The 10,476-nt window shown below is 33.8% G+C and overlaps 2 protein-coding genes across 2 annotated transcripts; both read right to left on the bottom strand.

Moving 5' to 3' along the window:
- Positions 1-393: 393 nt before the first annotated feature.
- Positions 394-3,489, bottom strand: LOC107192142 (gonadotropin-releasing hormone II receptor-like). Its single transcript, XM_015581341.1, has 7 exons — positions 3,235-3,489; positions 1,907-2,055; positions 1,390-1,495; positions 1,038-1,245; positions 762-885; positions 549-681; positions 394-475 (listed from the first exon to the last, which is right to left on the bottom strand). Exons 1-7 carry the CDS (start codon positions 3,487-3,489, stop codon positions 404-406), a joined length of 1,047 nt encoding a protein of 348 aa, XP_015436827.1. The 3' UTR covers positions 394-403.
- Positions 3,490-4,633: 1,144 nt separating this feature from the next.
- On the bottom strand, positions 4,634-7,012 carry LOC107192145 (WAS protein family homolog 1). Its single transcript, XM_015581344.1, has 4 exons — positions 6,856-7,012; positions 6,650-6,779; positions 5,410-5,965; positions 4,634-5,329 (listed from the first exon to the last, which is right to left on the bottom strand). Exons 1-4 carry the CDS (start codon positions 6,875-6,877, stop codon positions 4,634-4,636), a joined length of 1,404 nt encoding a protein of 467 aa, XP_015436830.1. The 5' UTR covers positions 6,878-7,012.
- Between the last annotated feature and the right edge of the window lie 3,464 nt (positions 7,013-10,476).

Raw genomic sequence — 10,476 nt, 5'->3', positions numbered from 1 at the left:
GCTTTCATTTTCGACTGATCCTTATCAAAAAAACATGTTGCTGACGTAGTTTTATAATCCTTTTTAATTATTTAACGGATACTTTCAGGCAGGCAGTTACTAAGTATAATGTAAAACATGTAACAAATGATTTTTCAAAAACAATGTATTAATAAAACGAAATACATAAATAATTTGTCATAACTTTTAGCTTTTTAGTTATCTCCGTGACCAATGTACTTGTCATTTCATATATTACTAATTATCGTATTCTTTTAACATCTTTTATTGTAGAAAAATAATTTTATTAATACTTTAATGTAATAATTCTTAATCCCTGGATTTCCTAAAAACCACTTTAGAGTGTAAAATTTACCTTCGAGGATTTTTAATTATCCTATCTCCTACACTGAAAATTCTTGCGTTAGTCGAGGAGTTTGAGTGACAGCGATAATGGAGTGACTCGAGTTTCTAAAGTAGTTGGTCGTTCAGATGCCTAAAACAACAGCTTATTATATAGTCAGATGTGTTTGGTTTTCTTGGACAAAAGAGGAACAAAAGACATTCACCTTGTTTCTGTCTCTTATATTGAATATCCCGTAAACAATAGGATTCATGCAAGAATTTGTACACGCAAATAGGAAGAGTCCCTTTTGGATTCGTTGATCAACTGTGTATGCTGATTGCCTATCGATCCAATACCTATTATCCATCTTGAATTTGTATTAACGTTGGACATGTTGAGGGAAACTAAGAGTACATCCATAAACTGTAATACTTACCAAAGACTCATGACATAATACGGCGTCCAGCAAACGAAAAATACCGCAACAATTATTACAGTCATCTTTAAAGTCCTTATTTTTGCCCGCGTTAGGAAACCCATTGAAGAGCGACGAATCTTATCTGAAATCCATTCCATTCGAAATAGCAGCAACTGAGCAAGTAAAATCATTTCATACCGGTTGGTGCGTGTTTTTATATTTAGAGAAACGCGTGTCAATCATGCATTTATGCATTCCAGTATTAGTAAAGACCCAAAATAAGCTTGAACATACCGCGTTCACTTTTTTTCGATCTTCTACGTATTTCCAACAAAATGCTTGTGTAAGTGTATATTATCACAACAAGAGGGAACCAATACATCATGACCATTCCAAAGAGGGAATACGTGATTTCGTGAGTGTATGTTGGAAAAGTGTTAAATGTGACACACTGTGAATACCAAGAAATATTTGGATGGGTTTCCAGATGAAATACTACCATCTAAAAATAATATGTAGCACATGTAGATTCAAAGAATGCTTCCAAGCTACCTGACATTAGTCGACACAATAGAACAATATATCCTTCCATAACTTATTCTAATCGTTACTTTCGTTAAGAAATAAATATTTACAATGACAGTACCTGTGGCATTGAGCATATAATGGATCCTACCCATGCAAGGCATAGCATAACTTTTCCTCTTTTATCGACATCCCACAGCTGGAGCGGCCTTATTACAGCATAATATCTGAAATAGAGTAATATTTATAGTGGCAGATCAACCTGAATTCTCATTAATTTAACGGTAATTTTATTTTCCACTATATTAACACTGGAAGCGCACCTCAGGATCTTTCTGGCCTTACACAAGATACATTTTTCACAAAACGTTTTACTCAAATTTTAGTTACAAACTTTTTTATGTGTCTTAAAATAGATATATTTCTTTGGTATTGTAATTTTTCCTACTATTTCATTTATATATATCCATACATATAAACTAACAGACATAATACTTCTTGATTCGTAACGTATAAATTCTTGGTAACAAAAAAATGAGGTCTGTTAGAGTTCAAGGTGTCAAGTAAAAAATATTGTATACATGTGTGTAGAGTTAAAGAGGAATAAGTAATAAATTACATTCAAAGACTATACTGACCTGTCTATACTTATGCACACCAAAACGAAAGATGATAAGTAGAGACCAAACATTCTGAAGAAAGCCATTATTCGACACATTACATCTCCAGCTTTCCAAGATACTGTGATTGCCCAACCAATTTCAAGGGGCATCATTAAAAAAGTAACCTGGAAACTTATTCTTTCATTAAAGATTCAATAAAATTCTTTACAGATACAAAGCAGATTCGCTTCTAGCCGAATAAGTAGAGTAGGATTATAATTAGACAACCGAAGCAAAGACATCACCGGTCAGACAAATGATATAAGATCGTCTGTGATCAGACCACCCGAGTAGAATAGCCCTTCGTTAGACAAGTAGGATAAGATTGTTCTGAATCAATTATATACATATTGGATTGGTAACACAGGGTAATGATTTTTCAGTCTTGAAGAATAAAACATATATTGAAAAAATTTAACCAACGTAAATAAAATGGAAATGTGTGATCTTCTTGCATTACCGCACTAGACTTTATTTTGCAGAAATTCTCCATATTCACCAAATCCGTCTCTAATAGATTTTCATTTAATTAGTTAGAGTTTGCATAACTTTTTTGAAAATGGGAGATTTGAAGATAATACAGTTATAAAAAGCGGATTATAGGAATTTACTTTATCAACAAATATCAATGTTTACAGCAAATACATAAATGATTTTATTAGCCATTGAGAAACATGTGTACAAGTCAATGTTAATAGTTGTAGAATAATGAATGGTACAAATTTGTTTCTTTGAACTTTCACGATTTAAACAATAATTTCATGTGCACCAATTCAATAAAAATGTATAGTTTCTAGTTAGACAAATAGAATATGAATTGCACTCAAATAAGCATTATAGACTACCGTGCAAGAGTAACCGAACATTTGTTTATTTCTGATCGAATGTAAAATGACGTATAAAAAATTCTGCAATAATTTGATTATTTATTCATATTACAGCAATGTGCAACAACATGTTATGACATGATAAAATTTATTTTTATTTATAAATGTATTTTAATAATATACAATAATAAGATTCGAGTGCGTAAGGGTCAAACTAAACGCAACGGTTCTATTACTGTGGATTAGACAAAAATGTGGTAAACTTTTTAATAAATAACTTAAATTTATAATTCGTTTATAAGTTACGGTAATAATAGTTTTTCTTTTGTCTTTAGTTTACTAATTCTAGTAACATGTATGTACTATTACTGTCGAATGTCCAGATACTTATAAACGGTAGTGTAAACCAAAAATGTTATACTTTGCTTGTCTTGTATTTATACTGCCTACTGGACGATTATACCGCACAATACTCACAAGTAAATCTGCAATCGCAAGATGCATCAGCATTGTATGTATCCTTGATTTAGATGTATGCTTCCTACGCGTAATTAAGACTAACACTGTAATATTTCCCATAGCAGATAAAATCATTAACACGCTATAAATGATAATACCAACAACGTGACCTTCGTTGAAGCGCATATCAATTGGAAGTTCTACATTGTTTGAAACATTGGTTCTCGAGTAGGGTAATTCCGTTGTAGTAGAAATTTTTACCATGTTCCTCATAATGTATCCTACAGTCGTAAATTCTCTGTTAAAAAAAAAGGAAACTACCTCGTATAACAGTTGCGTTTATTCATTTCAATTTGCAGTTATGCTGCTCACTTATTCTAAAAAAACAAAACAAATTCATTAAGTTTAATGGTATTGTTCAAATATAAAATATGGTCACATTAATCACATACTAATTGCTATAAAATAGTAGTTTATTAATTTGCACTTTAATCACAGTGAAAATAACACAAAAATCATCTTCCATGCTTTTTCATTGTCCTTTATGTATTCTATTTTGAAATTGTTACCTTAATTAAATACATGATATTTACACAGGTTCACAAAAACTAGATTTTCTTAGTGGCACATATTAGTGATTGCAAATTATAAACTTCAGATACGATATACAACCGGTGTTGTAATATTCCACAACTTAGAAAGTTTTCCATTCAGCAGAGTGATAGCTTATTTATATAAGAACAGAGAATATGGTGTTACATATTACAATTAAGTAACAGGTTGACGGTAAATGATAAATTTCAAACGATTAATTTGTTACTAAAAAGCATCAGTAACTGACTGGGCAAAAACTACGAATTCCACGATCCAACTAAGCATGACAAACGGACATGAACACTTAGTCAAGTAATCTGGGGTCAAGTGTTAAATCCAAACCGATAATTACATCAACATGCTTCCATTATAATTATGTTAAAAACCAAAAGTGGCTAACAAAATCGATGATAAACTAATTTTGATTCATTTTTAAATTGATTTTCACATTGAAAATTATATTTGACAATGTTTAACGATAAAACAAAGATTTATAAATAAGAACAGATATTTACTTTACAGATAATTTATTTACTTCAAAAATGGCTTTATAAAAGTAATCAACAAGCGCAGTATGTATGTGTAAAAGAAATATAGGTAACATGAATATTTTACAAAGAAAGAAGAAAGTATAAGTTTTTGTTACACAATGTCATGTGTTCTAAAAATAGTTCATATTTACTTCATAGATTTATTTTTCGTCAGATAAAACTTTAAACTTTTATGTCAGATACTTAAGACTGTTTGTTTACATATGAAAGAAAGAATACGGATCTCAATAAATCAATAATTCTAGTATGTACATCGCCAATGATACAGTACATTACTCATCCCAATCATCAGTATCTGGCTGAGAATCACATTCGCTGGTAGCCGAGTTCCTATCCCACGTAGATGCTTCATTTGGTTTTGGAGGAGGAGGAATTAAGCTTGACATTCTTTCCAGGGCGTTACCTCCTGTACCTGCAATTCCTTTCCTCCTGAGAGCTAATTTTGCATGTAAATCGGCCATTAGATCTCCTCCAACCGACGCAGAAGACCATCGGTTTCCTTTCTCCTCTGGTGGCACTGTATGCCTCAATTTTGCTCTTTCTATGCCACCTGCGTCTCGAATTGCAGCCATTAAGTTCGAACGGTCATCTAAATTTGTTGATTTATTTTTCACCCCAGTAATTCTCTTATTCTTAGAATCCTTTCGAGTAGTCGTAGTATAAGTTTCTGATATAGGTGGTGGTGGCGGTGGCGGTGGTACAAGTATCGTCGCATCTTGAGTAGAATGTTTTGAAGAGTCAGTATCGATAAAGCCTGGTAGATTAAGCATATTCTGTTTCAGCTTTCTATTTAAGTCTTTCTCGTCTGCAGTTGATGTTGGAGTCGGAAGATCGAGTCGAACAGTTGGTGTTGTTACAGCCGAAGATGGTGCAATAGGACTTTGAGAATTAAGGTCTAACACGAATTTTTCATCGTCAACAATTCCAGGTAAATCTGGAAGAGTTGGCGGTACATTTATCTGTGGCACCTACAAAGAAAATAAGTTTATTTATTAGTGTTTCCATTAAATTTAGGTACATAGTATTTGAGCATTTCTCGATTTATCACCTCGCCTAAAGTTGGAGTATAGAGATAACTACTAGACCAATCCATTTCTGATGTCAGCCAAGGTTGTATAATCGAATCTGGTGCATCTTCAATCTGTTGGGACTCATTCGCTCGATGGCCAGTTTGTTTAGTTAATATCTTATAAGGATTATCCATACTATCGAACAAGAGAGCGCTGATCGAATATAAGTGAAGAGGGAATGTTAGTTCGTTACTATCTGTATAAACTTCTTTACTTGTCTTAGACCGCACATGATAAAATTGCAACTTCTCTTGCAAATTATTGTTTGCCCCATGCTGAGCATCCTCTGTTTTACAGTTGGAAGGCAAATACGTTTCAGGCACTTCTTTTATGGGTACAGAACATTTATAAGTTTTGGGTATTTCGTGAGTATCTTTATAATTAGGTGGTATTGCCATTTTGTACTCTTTGTATGTATGACAAGCAGGATACTTTGCAGCAGAGTACATTTTCACCGCTTTTAAATTTAAATTAGTTTGTAAGTATTGTAACTGATCTTGAACCTTAGTAGCTCTATTTCTAATAGTTGACAGCCTGTAGAACAAAGTTTAGTGTTAAAAGAAAAGTCGACAATAAAACTGTCTAACACTAACTAATAAATACTGATAATGATAGTGACCAAATGTGAAAAATAATGATAGATTGGCATTAAATTCTAGCACTGATCTAGATTTTAAGTCTCCTTAAACATGATTATTACCAAGTAATAGGGATATTCACAGTAATCACAGTATATGTAATCACATATAAAAACATTATAAAACATTGTACATTACAAACCAGATGAAGTAAAATCAGTGGTTTCACTTTTATGTTATAGTGTGCATATATGTTCAGATTTCTCACTGAACAAGAAACAATTAGGTATTATAGCAAAATATTAAAAGTAAATTATAATGCAAGATCACATTATGGTCACATATATAATGATAAATATTTTCAATCACACTGAATTAATATTATTGATTAAAAGACTACAGATTTTATACATTTCTAAAGTATGCAATTATTTAAAACTCAGTATACCATGAGGTTTCAACTTTATTTAAAATTTTACGGAACCTTAAATAGACTAAAGAAATGTTCCTGTTCAATAGTTGTTTTCATACCTGAGTCCATAAAAATCTGCAGGCCTCTAATCAATATCATTGATTATGTAAGGCCAACTAAAAAATTATAGTAGAACAACATGTGATAATAGAGAAAAAAGAAAACTACCTTTCACTATTTTCATGGAGTCTCTTGTCAATGCAGTCAAATATGTATGAAACAGAAAAATTTAGGTCATCCAGGGCTTCTGCTATTTGCACAATAGTTTCCTCATGCCTTAAATTATCAGGGATAACACCTAAATGTACAATCATACAAAATATATCTTGGCAATACAAAAATTAATAATTCAATCACGACATTGTTTTATTTACCAATTTCAATTCGTTCTGGCATTGTTAACAGTTTTTGAAGACGTATGCATTTATTCAATTAACTGTGACCTTTTATCTTACACACAAAAAATATTTCAACATGTTATTAATTATTTAGTATTAAAAGACTATTGAATACATAATTTACACTCAGAGGCATAGAAATATACATAGACTCAATCACACAATATAGACTGTGCATCTCCCTAAAAGTTTCAAGGCTGGACAGGCCTCCCAAGTTTAGAAAGAAGTAGATAGCTTTCGGACTAAATACGCGAATTTTTTATTTTATACGTGACACGTGTCTTACATGCGTAAATGTTGTAAATGTATATCTGGAATGAAAATATCTATCATGTTTCTAACATATAAAACGTTTTTCGTATAAATAGGTTATAAAGTGTCAATTTATTAACAATAATAATTCTGATTAAAAACAATTAAATTAATTTCGGTTACATTGATGAAAAACGGATGTTAAAAGGTTCCAAAAATTGGTACACCCACGAACAACGCAGTGATGCTAGAATCGTGGAACTTAGTTCCACCACCACGACTAGAGATGACGTGAACTGCTACTTGTGAATCACTCGTGATTCGATCACGTTCGTTCCCAATCACGGTGATTTTTCACAGTGATTCGTGATTTCTCGTGATCGTTTCTGATTGGTGGAGGAACCTAACAGTTCTTTAGACACGACATATAATCTGTATATTTTATATTAACCACATCAAAACAAAAATTCGAGTTATATCGTATAAAGTGAAGGAATAATTAGAAACAATGAAGAATAATGAATAAATTAATAATTATAAATTATAATCTACATGTTACGTAGCAAATCATTCTTTTAGAATTTCATGTTTTTTCTACTGATTTTTACAAACACGAATAGTAATGTAATTCATAGTAAAATCATATTGAATACGTTTTTCTGTTTAAAAATCAAGGACTTACGATCGCAGTGAGCAAATTCACTCAAGATAAAAAAATCGCAATCACGGTCGTGAATGAAGTTAAATCACGACCGTGACCGTGATTCGGCGATCACTGTGATAAATCACCGTTAGTGATTTTGCACGCTATCTCTAACCACGACGTCCCGGCTCTAGTCTAGTACAGTGATGCCAGAATCGTGGGATTTCTACACAAGCATATTCTAGCCTGTCCGTGTGAGCTCATCAATGGCCCCCTCGATCCCCCGATCTAACACCATTAGATTTTTTTAATGGGGATATGTAAAGGACAAAGTTATGTTTCAACCGCCGACGACAAAAGAGAATATGAAACAAAGATTACGTGACGCTTACGCTTCAGTGACTCCCGAAATGTTAACAAATGTTAGAACAACTTTGATGTTTCGAGTAAATAAATGTTTACAAGCCCGTGGTGGACATTTTAAACATTTAATTTAAAGAACATTTTATTTCTTCACGAATAAGCAAAGGACTCAAGCGCGTATAATTCAATAACGTAATTTCTGAGCGCTTGAAGTAAGTACCTACAAGTCGAAACTTCAAACTGTTATATTACCGACTAGGTATAGAATAGACCTATCATCCAATGCTTTTTTCTGTCCCACGTTCATAGGTCTACGTAGCCCTGTTACCATTTTAGTGTCAATACCCGACGTTACCGATAAAGCATGAATTCTGAGTATTATTAGCACAAATGAAGGGTTATATATTCCATTCATATTACGTGTAACTATATGATTTCACGAGAATAAAAATATCCGATGCTTCAGTTTAAGGTTAAGGGATAAATATGACAGTCATGAAACATGAAACGGAAAAGTATATATTTTTTCACTTAACTACAAGACAATTTATTCTAAATGCATCGTTAATGGACATTTTACTAATGTTACTTTTTACATGTTCGTGTTTTATTCGTTTTTATATCATTTGTATATTTGTAACAGATAAATTCAGAATAGATGTAGTTTCATAAATAATTTATTAAATCTACCTTTTGGCCGGCGGCTTACAATTTCCCTTGCGGGAATGCCTTACCGTAATGAGCCATCTCGTAACCGCAGGATTCCGGGAATCGGCTGACGTTACGGCGTGCGAGCGAGAGCGATAGAGCGAGCCGCGGTATCGGTGCTCTCCTTCGGTGTTGATGCGTGCCAAAGAATTTCGGTGGTCTATGGGGGGAGGTGTGCGAGCGAGAGAGTACGGTAGAGAGTGCCGCGGTATCGGTGCTCTCGGTCGGTCCAACGTGCTAGTGACGTGCGTCACACAGTTTATTGACCTAGCCGTGTACGCCGTACCAGGCGGTACCATCCGGTGTTTGGGTCGTTCAAGGAGGAAGGTCGTTCAAGTCGGCAAGAACAATTCAACACGAACAAACCTGCGTACGCCCAATACATAACGGCGTTAGCTTCCTCACTTTCTCGTGAGCCGTCGCAGAGTCTCATACTCGTCCTTTCTCTTGTTACTAACCCATTGTTTGTTGCAGGCATTCGACAACCATCAATTTATTTACTGTGCATATTGTTGTGTCCTCTCTTTTGTTACTACTCCCTTGTATGTTACAGATGTTCGAGAACCATTGGCTTCGATATTTATCTTCTTATGTACTGTGATTCATTTACTGTGATTTATTTACTATGCATATTATGTATTTTATGTGTATTGTATAATGAAAAATATTTTTCCAATCAGTTATTCTATCGAAAGAAGACATCGATCAACGTCTACATCTTCAAAGCGTGCGTCTACCACTGCGTTAAGTTACTGTAAGTTAAACTTAAATCATAATTCGATATTCATTGTTATATTCATATTCATCATTGCATCGTTTATTATTAATTTTAGTCTATCTATTAATAGACTTAAATCGTGACCATCCATTGTGCATACCATATATTATTAATTCATTTTGCTCGTTGATTCTCTACACAGACTTGGGGTACGGGCAGTGGGTCTGTACACTAAGACTGTTTGCCGATCCCTCTGGTTTCTATTGAGAAGCCAGATATCGGACGTGGTTAGTTTTTGCCTGGTAAGTAGGATTTGGAGAAAGACTCGTACGCGCAAGGGTACGGAGTAGTCGGGAGGCTGCTCCGTAAACAGAGAATCTCGCTTGTACTACCATGCTTGTGTACTCCTTTGGTTCAGATCTGGTACGCAGGTGACCAGCCCAAAGCTCCATGGCAGTAAAAGATGGATCCGGGTTAGCGAGGTGTCGCCCGTCTTTCCTATTTTCTTAAACCAGGTTCTGGCGACAACACTTGTATCGCGATAATTGTTCATACTGTAGTTTAACGTGGTTCATCGTAGACTTAATAACTGCTTGGTATATAGAATATTAGGTGCGTAAACGAAATGATCGATGGAACTTTTTCCATTCCGTCTATCTCTTTCGTTTGAGTATTAGCGACTACGTTGCGTTTAGTTTAAGTTATTTTGTATTAATAGCATTAATTCGTATTAAGTAGAATATTAAGATAATATTAGTTCTAAGCTGAAGGACGAAGACAACCGACGAGGGAACTTAGTTTTTTATAGGTTTAGGCTCATGAAAGAAGTCATCCGCCGAGGGATTTTAGTACCGATAGTATTACATAGTTAAGATTTATGTTATTTATAAGGTTTATTGTGAAAGGTGGGTAG

Source organism: Dufourea novaeangliae, unplaced genomic scaffold (assembly GCF_001272555.1).
Source record: "Dufourea novaeangliae isolate 0120121106 unplaced genomic scaffold, ASM127255v1 scaffold307, whole genome shotgun sequence".
In the NCBI taxonomy this organism is placed as follows: Eukaryota; Metazoa; Arthropoda; class Insecta; order Hymenoptera; family Halictidae; genus Dufourea; species Dufourea novaeangliae.
The sequence above is the reverse complement of the archived record's forward strand: the minus strand, read 5'-3'. Positions and strand labels throughout refer to the sequence as shown.

Bases quoted from the DNA above. Each gene is read 5' to 3' on its own strand.
- LOC107192142 (XM_015581341.1), bottom strand. From the start codon at position 3,489: ATGAGGAACATGGTAAAAATTTCTACTACAACGGAATTACCCTACTCG. The intron at 2,056-3,234 runs GTGAGTATTGTG...ATAAGTTTCCAG, and splicing joins TTGCGATTGCAGATTTACTT to GTTACTTTTTTAATGATGCC. The intron at 1,496-1,906 runs GTCAGTATAGTC...ACTCTATTTCAG, and splicing joins GTGTGCATAAGTATAGACAG to ATATTATGCTGTAATAAGGC.
- LOC107192145 (XM_015581344.1), bottom strand. From the start codon at position 6,877: ATGCCAGAACGAATTGAAATTG. The intron at 6,780-6,855 runs GTAAATAAAACA...TTGTACATTTAG, and splicing joins GCCAGAACGAATTGAAATTG to GTGTTATCCCTGATAATTTA. The intron at 5,966-6,649 runs GTAGTTTTCTTT...TTTGTTCTACAG, and splicing joins CTCCATGAAAATAGTGAAAG to GCTGTCAACTATTAGAAATA.